This window comes from Trichechus manatus, unplaced genomic scaffold (genome assembly GCF_000243295.1).
Source record: "Trichechus manatus latirostris isolate Lorelei unplaced genomic scaffold, TriManLat1.0 scaffold00035, whole genome shotgun sequence".
Taxonomy (NCBI): Eukaryota; Metazoa; Chordata; class Mammalia; order Sirenia; family Trichechidae; genus Trichechus; species Trichechus manatus.
The window spans coordinates 11,134,323-11,149,933 of NW_004443971.1; the positions used below are offsets into that span (position 1 = coordinate 11,134,323).

General features: G+C 37.1%; 1 protein-coding gene across 9 annotated transcripts in view; it reads right to left on the reverse strand.

Annotated features, from left to right (window-relative positions):
* The window catches only part of MDM4 (MDM4 regulator of p53), a 46,788-nt gene that overhangs the window by 10,769 nt on the left and 20,408 nt on the right, over positions 1-15,611 (reverse strand). For 7 of the 9 annotated variants that reach the window (XR_002823919.1, XR_002823920.1, XM_004375246.2 and 4 more), the window contains exons 3-7: positions 14,456-14,530; positions 8,789-8,922; positions 7,670-7,725; positions 3,703-3,770; positions 2,861-2,960 (exon numbers count right to left, since the gene is read on the reverse strand). Coding sequence is in view for 5 of the 9 variants with exons in the window: in XM_004375246.2 (XP_004375303.1) it covers positions 2,861-2,960; positions 3,703-3,770; positions 7,670-7,725; positions 8,789-8,922; positions 14,456-14,530 (433 nt within the window). In the remaining 4 variants the exon portion in view is untranslated. The remainder of the gene's footprint in view (positions 1-2,860; positions 2,961-3,702; positions 3,771-7,669; positions 7,726-8,788; positions 8,923-14,455; positions 14,531-15,611) is intronic. The other 2 variants (XR_001121477.2, XR_002823921.1) reach the window with 1 other exon arrangement.

Sequence of the window (15,611 nt, forward strand, 5' to 3'; positions counted from 1 at the left end):
TGCAGAGCCCAAATTTCCTCCACAGTTTAGGCTTCATTAGCAAGTAATGACATTAGAAATAGATGATCATTTACCAAGGAATCTAAACCCTGAAAGCACCCACAACAATTGAATTATTCTAAAAGGATTTTTAAATGGTCATTTACCGGTATTTTAAACACCCCTACCACTAAAGACTAATAACTAAAGAATGACTTGCCATGTATTATAGCACCTGGTGCCTGTTCATGGCTTGATCCATTGGACTGCAAATGGTTACAGCGTATGCAGCGGCCCCAGCCTTGAGACTGCGACAAGGCAGTACAGTGATGGGCAACCAGGTTGTCAAGGCAGCCTCACTGACACTGTGGTTTGGGACATTCTCGATAAGTCATGTTTTAGTAGGTGACAACTAGTATAAAACACTGAACTCTACACTGTCCAAATAAATATGTACACATGCCCTTGCTGGATCCATGGGCTCTTTTGGAGTTAAGATACCTAAAATGTAGAAATACTACAAATCTACAACATATTAAGGCCCCACACAGCCCAGGTAAAAGGTCTCATGTTGTACATATGAATGACATTCAAGGCAGTTACTAACGTAAGTTTGTTGCTACCACATGAAATTCTCTGCCTTCTTCCCTGTCCTTTAGTCTTTTTTGTTGTGCTTTACTCTCTTCCTGTCTTCTCACTCTCTTCCACCTCTTCCCAAGGCACAAGGCCTGCCAACGGCAACCACGGGTGCTTAAATGTGCTGAGGTATATATGATTGGAAGAATTTCTGCAATAAATAGGTCCCTGCCAGAACAACAGGTTCCTATATCTACTTACAAAAGGAGCCCTGGTGGTGCAGTGATTAAATGCGTGGCTGCTAATTGAATGGTTGGTGGTTTGAACCTACGGAGCTGCTCTGTGGAAGAAAGACCTGGTGATTTGCTCCTGTAAAGATTATAGCCTAGAAAACTCTATGGGGCAGTTCTACTCTGTCACATGGGGTCATCAGGGGTTGAAATCATCTTGACGACACCTAACAACAATATCTACTTATGAATTATGCCAATTCTGCCTATTAAAAGGCATATCCGTGCCAAGGGAAACTTCAACTACCTTTTTACTTATTCATTGCTGAAATTATCAGAATCCAAATTCCTGAAACGATGCCGTATTAATGTTATCCCCACCAATTCAGATTCTACAACTTCTTGTGAAGAAAATGGAAACAGGTCATTCTTCCCGTAATTAAAAATTCTGTCCTTTCCAGTGTTGACATGTCATGGGGTTGTTAACCATTGTCATAGGGCAATATGTGTACTGTTTAATGAGAAACTATTTGTTCTGTAAATCTTCGTCTAAGGTACAAAAAAAAAAGACCAAGAATTGTCTATGTGAGATAAAAATGACAACAGCAGCTCAAAAGGTTTGATGGGAAGCCTAGGGAGCTGTGAGTTGAAGATAATGGTGATGGAATAATCTGGAAAAGGATGGTGAGAACAGCAGTACAACTGGAAGAATGTAATCGATGTCACTGAATTGTACATGTAGAAACATTTGAAATGGTGTAACTTTGGCTATGTATATTTTCACCAAAAAAAAAAAAGGTCCTACAATGTCGAGAAGGAAGAGTACTGACATGTCGTGGGGCTGTTAACCAACGTCATAAACATGTGTACTGACTGCTTAATGAGAAACTATTTGTTCTGTAAACCTTCATCTAAGGAACAATTAAAAAAAAAAAAAAATCTGTCCTTTCTACTTATAGGTCACCCTGAAAATAATACCAAAATTTCCATCACAAACTACACAGTCTCTTGAATCAGCTGTTCTTATATTTTAGACAGCCTTTCGTGCAGAAAATAAACAAGGACCAGTGTTTAAAAAAAAAACAACAAAATTACACATTTAATACCATACAGACTAGAATAGCTGCAAGGTAACTAGGTAGCCCAAAATTCGGTATAGATTCAAATCCAATTTGAAGCAAACAATCTAGCATGATAAACTGATTCAAATTTAATTTAAACATTTTAAACAACTTCAGCAGCGTAACTTTCTGGGGCGCTGCTAGAAAACTAACCTGCCATTTCTGCAAATGTGAACCAGGTACTCACTGGACTAGAAACCAGCATGCCTTAAGATACCTTTGGGGAATTTATGATTCTATACATCTTTGCAGGAAAAACCTCACGATTTTGAAAGATACAGTGGGATTTTATGGAAACTTCCAAAATAGTGGTTAACTCATATGGCCAAACAATACCATACATAAAATATGGATGGCAAATACCTACTATCACCTAAGTGCAAGGGAACTAGGGTTCTTAGATCTCATCCTTGGCTCTGAAAATTTAGGGACGTTTCATCATCTTTGTAACCTGCAAAATCTGTGAAAAGTAACCTTTGCCTCAAACAGACAAATGGAAATAAAAATTCTAAGCAGACCAAATATAAACAAGGGTGCCAAGATGAAGAAAGGCCAAGGTAGCTGAGTTCACCTCTACAGAAAATGTACCAGGCGGCAGTGATACACGTGGAGCTGTCTTCTATTAGCACGCTGGCTAATGGAAGGGTCTGGCTCCACCTCAGTAATCATTCATCACTAAAAGAGCACTACTGTCTTCTTCAATGTTAACAATGCTGACTAGGTTGAAAAAACGGTTTTTAGAAAACAATGAGAAATAAGTGGCGATGTACCAACCCCCTCCCTACTACAGCATGAGAGGAGACAGCATTAATTATCTTTTTAGTTCTCTACGTACAAGTTTCTATAATGGTCTTAATTGCAGCTAATGCTTAATATGAGTAAATACCACTTCTAAAATCACAAAGAGTAACAACAAAAAAAGAAAAGTCTACAAGGCCTTAATCAAAAACTTACCTTGTCTTGAATTTTTGCAGTTATTCTGTGAGGTAGGCAGCAAGGGAACATTGCCTTCTTCGGTTCTTTTCCTGGAGTTCAAACTTTCCTCTTCACTTTGCTGAAAAGAAGGGAAAGGTGTCTATCAGTGCAGTAGAAATAACTGAGACCAGGGGATGTAGCAGTTCCATTCTGGCTCACCAGTTAGCGTGCAACACAATAGGTTACACACAAGAAAGCTAACTCCGGAGTACACAACAGTCACCAAATAAAGGTACCACCTCTCCTCAACCCACGGTAAACAGAACTGGGAGAAGCCCACACCTGAGAGAAAAATATCTCTGCACAAAAGGCCAAAATCTACCACTATAAACAGACTGTCAGTATAAAGCCTCTCGCCTACTATAAAATCAGGCACAACTCAGAAAACATGTGAAACCATCAACATATAACAAGATGATCATAAAGTTTTCCCAGGTTTGGGGGAGCTTTAAGAAATGGTCTGACATGAACTTAATTGTCTGTTAAATTCTAAAAAACCAGTTACCTCAAACACCCGTGTATATACACAATCACACACACACACACACACACACACACAGGTACACACAGACTCCAAGGAAATTGCAACTGGAAGAACTGAAGATTAGAAGTGCTACATCCCAAAGAAAGATTCAGAGACTGGAACTCTGTTATGGGCAGAACAGAGAAGGTTCACTCTGTCCCTGGTCTATGAACTCCCAAGAACCTTTCTTATTAAATTCTTACCACACTTGGGGAAAGGTCTTGGGAGTCCAAGATCCACAGGTACAGAGAAGGGGCCACTCTGTACAACAAAAGAAGTCACCGTGTGGTGATTTTACCTTCAGTTGGTCTTGGCTTGGAATATCCATACTGTGATCCTGTGCGAGAGCGAGAGTCTGAGCAGCATCTGGATAGCAAGTAAAACAAAAGGAAAACCTTCCCTGGTAATAACCATTCTTTCCAGACAAAAAGGACCTCAGCAAACAACCCTGGAGCCAGGTTTGGTCCCTAGAGATGTACTTTTCCATGTTGGCTGGACAAGGCTCTCATTGGCAGGAAGGGAAAAATCAAAACTGATAAAATGGCAAAGACCAAGTCAGGCCACACTGAAAATATTTTACCAAACCATAACCTGGGGGAAAATGAAAAAATGACTCAAAATGGCTAAAAATGTTCTTCCATAGTAAGCTTTTAAGTTTTTATAAGAAAAGTGATTCCAAGCAGGAAATAAAAGTATTTTTATCAACTCTTCCTGTAGGTGTTTATTACTAAATTTGCCTAACTTGTGAACAAACAAGAAAAAGTATTTGGTTTTTTAATTATATTTTTTTTTCACGTGTTAAAAGTTATACAGGGTTATTAGATCTAAAATCTGGAATTTTCCCTACTTGCTTCATAACACAATAGCATTTTCCTGCAAACCTATAATCCAAGTGTCAGTTAAGATTTCATGGTTTAAATCCCCATTGTCTAAATATAGATTAGATTTTTTTCAATGAGTCTTATCGTTCCCAGTTACTATAAACATTTCCTAAGAAGGAAGAGGAAGCAGATGAAGTTTTTCTCAATGCCAATAAAAAGAAGCAAAGAAAACAATAATCTAACAGAGACAAATTTTTAGATACTGCATTAGTTTAAGACAGAAATGTATTTCAAGGACTTAGGAATTTTTCAAGCACAAAAGAAGGGGAAAACTTGGCTATAGGTGTACAACAAGCTGCAGAGAATTGAATAACCTGGACCAGTTGTTATATGAGACTGTTATATAATGGAGACGCACCCAAATAAGTCTATCAAGTTCATCAGCCACTATTAAGGTCCAGAGTTAAGACACTTAGGGAAAACATCATCTTCATCTAATAAAGACTGCCAGAGAAAAAGTACTGATCCTACTACTGGTCAGGAAACTCAGCAATTTTGCACAAAGCAAACATTTTCAAAACTGTAATTATAAAAAGCATTATTTCTAAAGATTTTTTTATAGGTAAATGGAGATACTGAAAGGTTCAAAAGATAGCATGTTCTGACCACAGTGGTCTTCAAAGCAAAGTTCAATTAACATACAATGCAAATGAAACGGTGCTTTAATAAAGCAATTCTATTACTATCATTAGTAGTTCTAAAGCTTTACTACCTTACTTAGGTTAAAATAATTAGAAGCAAAAAGACAAAAAGAAATTATCTCTGGGAAAACTACAACGTACAAAGGCATTTTTAAATAAATACATGGTGTGTCATACCTATTTCGTTTTATCAGAATACATGGGGAAACATGGAAGAATGATTTAGAAAGAACCACCTTCACTTTAAATAACAGCATTTTCTTCAACCATCAAATAAAAGGTTTAGCCCATTTGTAAAGCTGTAAAATGGGTGATGTGGAAAGCATTTTTCTCATTTATCCTTTCAAATAAAACACATGCTACGAAATTTATGAAGCTCAACAGAGATGGCCAACCACAAAAATCAGTGCAAGCGCAAGTCAAAGCAGCTATTCCCTGAGGCAATTTCCTGCTCTCGATCACTGTACTATGGTTATGCAGGATGTTATCATTTGGGGAATCTGGGTAAAGAGTACATGGGAACTCTTTATAACATTTTTGCAACTTTTTTGTAAAACTGAAATTACTTCAAAATCACCAGTTAAAAAATTTAAAAATTTAACGTTCAGAGAAAAAAAAATGTGTTAAAAACTAACTTGGGGCAAATTCTATTACAGGCGAAGGCTAAAGGAGACATCAGTGTATGTATGGCACGATGCAAAGAGCGAGCACTAGCTAGTCAGAAATCTCAGCTCCACCACTTATCAGTGTTGTGTGATCTTAGGCAAGTCACTCAACCTATTAAAAAAATCTCAGCTTCATTATCTCCAGACCTTCCTCACAGAGTTGTGAGGGTCAACTGAAATAGGAATGTTCATTAGAATATATATTTTATATGTATAATATATATATATAATACTATATATACGTATCTATATACACACACACACACACACATATATATAAATTCTGCAGAGAAAGTGCAAGAAAATGAGAGAGGAAAAAAAAGTGAGAATTATACCACTCTAGATATTCAGCGAACAGATCAACAGAAAACATAGTTTACTGAAAGAGTAGATCGAGCAATTATACAATCTTCCATGTGTTTCAAGCATTTTTCATGACTATCCTAGGAAAACCACTCACAAATGACTAAATTTCAATAAAGCTGCCATAGTGTTTGCAAGGCCTTCCCTTTCAAACAGAAATTTACAGCTCCAGAAGCAGGTCTTCTGCTGTGGACAAATGGCTCAATAAAACCAACAGGCTTCAAAATTCATATTAAGTTCAAAATCACATTCCAATATGAGAGCAAAGTCTCTTTCTCTCACTTTAAAGAATAAATCTTTATTAGGGATGAATTCTTTTCAAACTATTTATTTTAGTAAACTATCAAAAGACAGTCAATCTAAAGAGATTACAAATTTGGGCTTTATTCAAAGGACAACGTTACCTAAAATCTAATTTGAAGCTCACAAAGAGCTTGATGTAGAAGTGGAGGGAAAAAAAAAGTTTCATTATTTGCAGATGGTGAGAGATAAGCTTACATTATCAACTGCATCCAGCTGATTCACTTAGCTCTAACATACCAACACTCTGGGGACTTCAGACCCCAAAGCAGTTTCCTGCATATTATCTAATAAACTCAAAAGGCAGTATTTAAAAAGTATGGACTCAAGTTAAGGTTTAGACAAACTGGCATACAAATAACAGAGCATTAAAACCATTAGAGGGAGCCCCCGTGGCACAGAGGTTAAGTGCTCGGCTGCTAACCAAAAGGTCGGCAGTTTGAACCCACCAGCCACTCCACGGGAGAAAGCTGTGGCAGTCTGCTTCCATAAAGATCACAGCCTAGGAAACCCTATGGGGCAGTTCTACTCTGTCCTATAAATAAACAGTGTCCTATAGGGTCACTATGAGTCAGAATCGACTCAAGAATGGGTTTAAAACCATTAGCTGAAAGGTTCTTAGGGGACCCTTATAACAGATGGACCAGGCTAACACCGCTTCAGCCCACAGAATCTTAACATCAATAAAAGAGGGACAGGCAGACCTTACATGACTTTTGCTGTGATGCAACAGAAATACAAAGCACCACCTACGAAGCTTTTAAAAAAATTTAAACCTGTCTATTCAAGCACTGAGATCTAACTACTAATTTACCAAAACTAGGGTTAAACATCACAAGGATACAATATGCCAACTCTACAGGACAAATGACCATTTCTTCAACAAATAAATAATATGAAAACAAAAGCAGGGCTACATTTTACAGATTAAAGACATTTAAGAGACGTATCAACCAAATGTAATGTGTGGACTTTGGATTCTGATTTGAACAAGCCAAATGTAGAAGATATTTTCAAGATAACTGAAGAAAACAATACATAAAAGCTATTAGATGGTGTTATGAAATTATTATTAATTTTGTCTGGTGTAGTAACAGCATTGTAGTCATCTCTGAAGGGAAAAAGTCCTTATCTGCTTTTTAAGTATATAAAGCAAAACGTAGCAAAATGTTAATAATTACTAAGTCTAGGAGGTGGGCATCAATTACACTATTCTATTTTCAGTATGTTTGAAATGTTTCACAATAATAAGTTAAATAGCAGAGTAATAACACTGTATGACAAGCAGTTTATCTCTCTCCCAATCATGCCAAAGACAGCATTCCATTTCCATCCTGAGCCTCCTTGCTTTGCCACCATTTGCCCCCTTGAACTCAAAGCTGTGACACAGACTGAAGAAATATGATGTGACATACCTGTAGCAGGAGTGGCTAAAGTGACAAGATTCTTTCTTAGCATATCATAGAGAGGGCTGTTAAAGAGATAAAATAAAAATTAACAAACCAAAATACCACTCTGAAGACACTGGCAATTTGCCACTAAATGTTAAATATATTTCTGATATGATATCTTCCAACTTTCTCTATAAGGTATGGAGAGGCAGATTTTTTTCCCCCCCATAATAGATTTTTAAACATCAATATTATAATACCCAGGTCCTTGTGATACTTTGCCTTCATTCAAAAATTAATTAGTTTACATTTTATTTCATTAGCTAACAGTAACCCAAGTGGGTTTCTCTCCTTTGGAGAGAATTTCTTCTTCCGAAAGTTAAATTTCATATTTTAATTGGGGAGTAGGGTAGGAGTACAGGGGAGTTATGGAAGTACGACCAGACAAGGTCAGCAGCAACAGTCATGACAAAGCTAGAGAGTTAGAAAGAGAACCCTGGCTTCTCATTACTAATGAGCTTTTGACTGTATAAGCTAATGACCATATTTCCCCATGAAGGAGAAGAAAGTCACAAACAGGTCAGATTAGCATCACTGTGATTCTTACTATGCTCATGATCATCAACCTCAAACTGTCCAGAAATCCTACACTTCTCTCATCAGCTCACTGTTGTTCTCTCTCCAGCAAGTATTTTACAACATTCCAGCCTAACCACATCAAGCTCCCTCCTACCCAGGGATGTTCCTACCCATGATGTTCAATCTGCTTGAAGCTCTCCTCAACCAATCCCTTCTGACTCTTTAATTATCCTTCAGCTCTCAGCTCAAATGTGACTTCCTTAAGAAACCTTACCTTGACCCCTATGGCCCTAAATCCCCCTCTACAACACTGAGTGTAATTTTACCATGTACTGGTGTGATAATTTAATTAATACCCGTATCACTACACTGTAAACTCCATAAAACCAGGGACTGTGTCCATGTTGCTCACCACTGTATTCTCAGTGCCTCAGAGGCCACCTGACATATGTAGGCTCTTAAATATTTGTTGACTAAATGAGTAAATAATCATTAATAACCTATGAGGTTAAATGGCTGGGTAAAAGCATCCAAAAAGAAATACAAAACCCTCGCTCTTTTTACCTTGGCTCTTTCACGGAGAAGCTCTGACGTCCCAGTAGTTCTCCCAAAAGATCTCCACCACAATAAACCATATGCTGCTCCTGCTGATCATAAAGCTGCTTCATCATGATGTACTGGCCTAGATACTGCATGACCTGCACGGGAACAAAGTACCATGAAGAGACCTGTCCAGCTACTGCCAAAAAAAACACAAACGATGAGTTGATAAAGGAAGTTCGTTTGCAGGAGGAAGAGAGGACTCATACTTATGGACATGACTGTCAGAAATTCAGAGTGTTTGTGCAAGCGATCCTACAGCAGGATGACTGCCCCCAACTGCTAGGTTCATCCACTCATTGTCGTTCTGGGAAATCAACAGACCTGGACTCTTAGCACAGAAATGTACTGATCAAACAATGAGAAAAAGTGGTGAATATACTTAGTATTCGCTTAACATTAGTATTAACTTAGTTTTCCCTTAGTATTCTTGCCAGTCCAAATCTTATAAAAAGAGTCTGTTCTATTACCAGAAGTAATAAATTTTAAATTCGCCTGGGTCATTAAAATATTTTCCAAGTCCAGGGGCCAATAAACAACTACTCTTTGCTTTTGATGTATGTTCACTTAATTCTTTTGGCAAATGAGTACAATGTTTAATACTGTAAGTGCACAAAACACAGAATCTAAATGTTTATCCAATATCAATTTAGTTTATCTGGCTGTTTTTCTCATAGTTCACAAAATTGAGGGAACACACACAACTTCACAATTCAAATTTTAAAAGTTATCTAAAATGTAGATAAAGCGTTTCATATAACCTTTATTATATCATCCAGCTTGTTACCTATCTTCTGAAAATGGACTTAGTTGAATTTTATAAAAAACTAAAATAATTAAATGTTGAAAAGAAATGCTTTTACCCAGGTAGTAGATTCAAACAAAATTTTTTTTCACTTAATAGTTAAGTTCACTTAATGATGTAAGTAAGAATTTTGTTATCACAGATCACAAGTAGACCAAAGCAGTTATCTTTATCTTCAGGCCCTAAATTCTCAGGAATATATTAGATATTTGCATATAATATTTTTACAACATTCTTCCCATCATATTGAAGCAATGATGCTCCTAGGCAAAGCTACTCCCCACCCCTACTTCCCCACCTCACACCTTCCTAATCCTCCTACTTCCCTGGCAACATGTCCCAGTATTAACAGATTAGCTGAACTCTCATAGCTAATAAACAATTGAGTAAACTAGGGGAAAATAATATGGGGAGGAGCATCAACTAGAGAAAGTTCTATATTTATGTCTGCCCAACTTTCAGAAAAGATAAATCTATTCTAAGTATACCAAGCTAACCAAACTCACTGCCGTGGATCTGAATTCCAACTCATAACGGCCCTATAGGACAGCGGAGCACTGCCCCATAGGATTTCCAAGGCTGTAAATCTTTACAGAAGCAGACTGCCACATCTTTCTTCCGCAGAGTGGCTAGTGAGTTCGAATCACCACCATTTTGGTCAGCAGCCAAGCGCTTAACCACTGTACCACCAGGGCTCCTACTCTAAGTATACAAAATAGGATATTGTAAAACACTATTCTACATTTGTATACAGTACTACTACTTCACTGCAGTCTCAAGGCACACACTGAGAACCAAGATTTAAAAAGAAAAATCAGAAAATTCCCCTTTATGCATTAGGTAGGGTCAAGGTTCACAGAAAGCTTAATCATCTAAACTGAATTTTTCTAACTGTTCCAGTAAAATATTCTCCCTGGATGACATGTACTTACAATTTCTTCTCAACACAGGCAAACTCTGGCATGCTACTGAAGGAGATAGCATGACAAATTTGATGTAAAACTCTCCACTTACTAACAGTTTGGAGAAAAGCTTTCCTCATCAGAGTTTTAGAGACCTAGTTCAAAATGATGCATGTAATCTACAATGATAAAGGAAATATGGATACTCTAGAAAATCTGAAATGCCTCCAGATTTGATTCCTTAAGAGGTGTAATGTTGCAGCAGTGGAGCAGTGCTAATAGGTATTGAGTTTTTAAGAAAACTAAAAGCATGATAATTTTGCTTCCTGTTTAGGAAGGGTTAGCTCTTCACCCTACTAAATGCAACCAGTCCCACAGATTAACATTTCAATCCTGAGTCTTTCCCACTTAAAGAATTCAATTTGTTTTTGTTTTAGAACAAAAGAAGAACTTTAGAAGCTAAGTAAGTTATTTAAATGCATAAGTGTTTAAAATAACTCATAGTGTTCACAAGAATATCTGACACATTTATAATGAAAAGCTACTGCATTTAATTCCTGGCTGGCAGTATATCCAGTAAATCACAGGCAGTGTCATTTTTTAATCTTGTACATTTTATATTTTAACTCTGAGATCAATGAACTCATGGTTAATCTCATGTTTAGCTGACAATACACTTCAAAAGGAACTTTAAAGGAAATATGAAGTACTACTCCCTAATTCATTCTACGAAACAAACACAATCCTAATACCAAAACCAGACAAGACCACCACAAGAAAAGAAAACTACAGGCCAATATCTCTTATGAACATAGATGCAAAATTCCTCAAAAAAATACTAGTGAACAGAATCCAACAGCATATTAAAAGAGTCATACATCATGATAAAGTGGGCTTTATTCCAGAAATGGAGGGATGACTGAATACCAGAAAATCAATCAATGTAACACATCAATAGAACGAACAAAGAAAAAAAAAAACCCACATGATCATCTCTATGAACGCAGAAAAAGCATTTGATAAAATCCAACACTCTTTCTTGAAGAAAACCCTAAAGAAGACTGGAATAGAAGGGAAATTCCTCAGTATGATTTGAGGCATACAGGAAAAGCCAACAGCCAACACTATACTTAATGGAGAAAGACTGAGAGTTTTCCCCTTCAAATCGGGAACAAGACAAGGGTGCCCGCTCTCACCACTTCTATTCAATATTGTATTAGAAGTCCTAGCCAGAGCAATAAGACAATAAAAAGAAATAAAAGGCATCCAGATTGGAGAAGAAAAAGTAAAATTATCTCTACTTGCGAATAGTATGATCCAGTATACAGAAAAACCCAAAGAGCTCACAAGAAAACTTCTAGAGCTAATAGAGGAATTTAGCAAAGTTGCAGGGTACAAGGTCAACAAACAAAAATGAGTCGGGTTTCTATACACCAGCAATGAGAAATCTGAAAGGGAAATAATTCCATTTACAACAGCATGTAAGAGAATAAAATACCTAGGAATAAATCTAACCAGGAGCGTGAAGGACTTAAACAATGAAAATTATAAAACACTGCTGCGAGAGATGAAAGATGACCTAAATAAATGGAAAGATGCTCCGTGTTCTTGAGTTGGAAGACTTAATATTGTTAAGATGTCAATACTACCCAAAGCTAGCTATAGATTCAATGCAATCTCAATAAAAATTCCAGCAGTCTTCTTTACAGAAATGGAGAAACCAATCCTCAACTTTATGTGGAATGGCAAGAGGCCCCAAATAGCTAAACCAATGTTGAAAGAGAAGAACAAAGTAGGAGGACTCACACTTCCTGATTTTAAAATATACTATACAGCAAAGTAATCAAAAGAGTCTGGTACTAGTACAACAACAGACACACAGACCAATGGAATAGAACTGAGAGTCCAGAAATAAACCTATGTATCTATGGTCAACTGATTTTTGACACGGGTGTTAAGTCCATTCAATGGGGAAAGAAGGGTCTCTTCAATAAATGGTATTGGGAAAACTGGATTTCCACATGCAGAAAAATGAAACACGATCCATGCCTCACACGATACACAAAAACAAATTCAAAATGGATTACGAACCTAAATTGTGCAAACTAAAACCAAAAAAATCTTAGAAGAAAAAGCCAAGGCAATGCTGTTGGGCCTAGCTTTTAACAATGGGTTATTTAATATAATAACAAAAGACAAACAGCAACAGACTAAATAAATGGGACCTCATAAAAATTAAAAACTTTTGTTCATCAAAAGACTACCAAAAAGTAAGAAGAAAAGCTACTGACTGGGAGAATATCTTTGGAAACCATATATCTGACAAGAATCTAATAACCAAAATATATATAAAACTTCAACAACTTAACAACAAAAAAGACAAATAAAATGGGCAAAGGACTTGAGTGGACACTTGCCCAAACAGGACATTCAAATGGCCACCAAACACATGAAAAGATGCTCAGCATCAGAGATGCAAATCGAAACTACAATGAGATACCATTTCACTCCCATCAGAATGGCTAAGATAAAAAAAAATAACAAATGTTGGTGTGGATGTGGGTAAGTTGGAACCCTTATCCATTGCTGGTGGGAATGCAAAATGGTACACCTATGGTGGAAAAGTGTGGCGGTTCCTCAAAAAACTAAAAATAGAACTAGCATATAACCCAGCAATTCCACTCCTAGGTATATAGATATATACCCAAAAGCAGAGACTCAAAAAGAGATCAATGTTCACTGCAGCACTATTCACAATTGCCAAAAGGTGGAAACAACCTAAATGCCCATCAAGAAATGAATGGATAAACAAAATGTGGTACAGACATACAACAGAATTCTACTTAGCCAGCAGAAGAAACAAAGTCTTGATACATGCTACAATATGGAACTTAAACACATTATACTAAGTGAAATAAGTCAGTCAGAAGGACAAATATTGACATCCCAGTTAATTGGCCTAATAATGTGTTTAGTGCTTCTGCTCTACCTCCTAGTGTGCTGTGTAGTGCCTGGAGTCTTAAAAGCTTGCAAGTGGCCATTCAAGGCTTAACAATTGGTCTCCATTCACCTGGAGCAACAGAGGAAGAAGGAGAGTCAGGAAGAGGAGGAGGATATAGAATGTGTGGCTAATTGCCTCCGTGAACAACTGCCTCCTTTGCCATGAGACCAGAATTGGATGGTGTCTGGCTACCACTACTGAACATTTTGATCAAAGAATCTATAGAAGAATCCTGATCAAAATGGGAAAAATGCAGAACAGAATTTCAAATTCTTAAGGACTCCAGACTTCCTGGAGACATGGAGGCTAGATGAACCCTGAAACTATTTCCATAAGATAATCTTTAAACCTTACATCAAAAATACCCCCTGAAGTCTTCTTAAAACCAAACAACAGTTTAGCTTAACTAGTAAAGAATGTCTGCCTAGAACATTACGCTCTTTTAAGATTTATCTATATGGGATCCAACCGACAACAGCAACTCAAAAGACGAGATAGGAACATTAGGGGACAGTGAGTTAATGTTATTGGGGAGGAAAACTCAGAAAAGGAGCATGAAAATGGTTGCACAATTCAAATAATGTAATCAATGTCACCGAATTGTACGTGTAGAAAAGGTTGAACTGGTGCATGCTTTGCTGTGAATATTCTCAACTGTGACAAAATAAAATTAAAAAAGGAAATAGAAGTTCAACTGGAACTAGATGATCTTTTTAAAACAGAGCAAAAGTTGTTCCTCCAGTACCTCAGGAGAACAATTCCTTTTCGTAGGCCTAAACATACATAAAAGAAACCATGTACAGAGTACAGAGGATTCACAGTACTGTCAGCAACTCAAATACAGAATGACATACTTCTACTTCTCCCATGTTTTTAAATCATTTAGCTAAAGTGACGCTCAAGAATTTTCTCTGGTGACTTACCTCTTTAACAGTGAACATTTCACCCTGTGCACCGGCTGCATGCAAAATCTTCAAAAGTGGCAGTTTTGGTCGTACCTGATGGAAACATAAAATAAATCTTCTATTTACATTTCAGTTAGATTTGCCTCTGCAACCCTACGGCAAAAGAGAATTTCCTTTAACTTTTTTTTTTTTTTTTTAATAAAAACAAACCCTAGTAAATAACTTATCACCCAATACGTAAAATCACCCAAAGCATAAAATAACTTTGCAGGCCATCAGACTACTTACTGCCTTCCTGAAACATCGTATTTTCGAAAGATACCAATAACAAACCTGTTGCCGTTGAGCAGATTCTGACTCACAGCGACCCTACAGGACAGAGTAGAACTGCCGGATAGGGTTTCCAAGGAGCAGCTAGTGGACTCGAACTGCTGACCTTTTGGTAAGCAGCCTGAGCTCTTAACCACTGTGCCACCAGGGCTCCTTTCCAAACGACAGCAGAGTTTAAGGCCAGACAGCCCAGGATTGAATCCTGACCTCCTCACTTAACTGGCTGTGTGACTATGAGCAAATAACCTACTTCAATTTCCTCCTCTCAGGGATAAATGAGTTTATATATGTAAATTGTGAAGAACAAGGTCTGGCACATAATAAGCACTCTAAATTACTGCTGTCAAACAATTACTTTAAATATACCTTATCAATCACCTTCTCCCCAGAAAGAACTAGGGGCATCACAAGATACATACACATAATTAAGAGAAATTTTTTTCTTTAATTTAGGTCCAGTGTCTCCTGAAAACTAGATTCATGAGAACAACTATTAATATGCTGTTTCTCATGTTCTAACATAGAACTGTTTTTCAAATATTAGTCTCCAAAGAGGTAATGTATTATAAGAGTACTTTTTAATACTAGTCCAATTTTTTTTCCTTATGGCAGAAAATGCCCATTTCCTATGTAACCTCACCAAATCAATGAAATCAATAAAATGTTGAACAGTTGGGTATCTGGAACGTAGTTAAATTTATGCCCTGAGATCACAACAGAGGATCACGGACAGAGCTGGAGAAAAACGCAGAACAAAATTCCAACTCACAAAAAAAGACCAGACTTACTGGCCTGACAGAGACTGGAGAAACCCTGAGAGTATGGCCTCCGGACACCCTTTTAG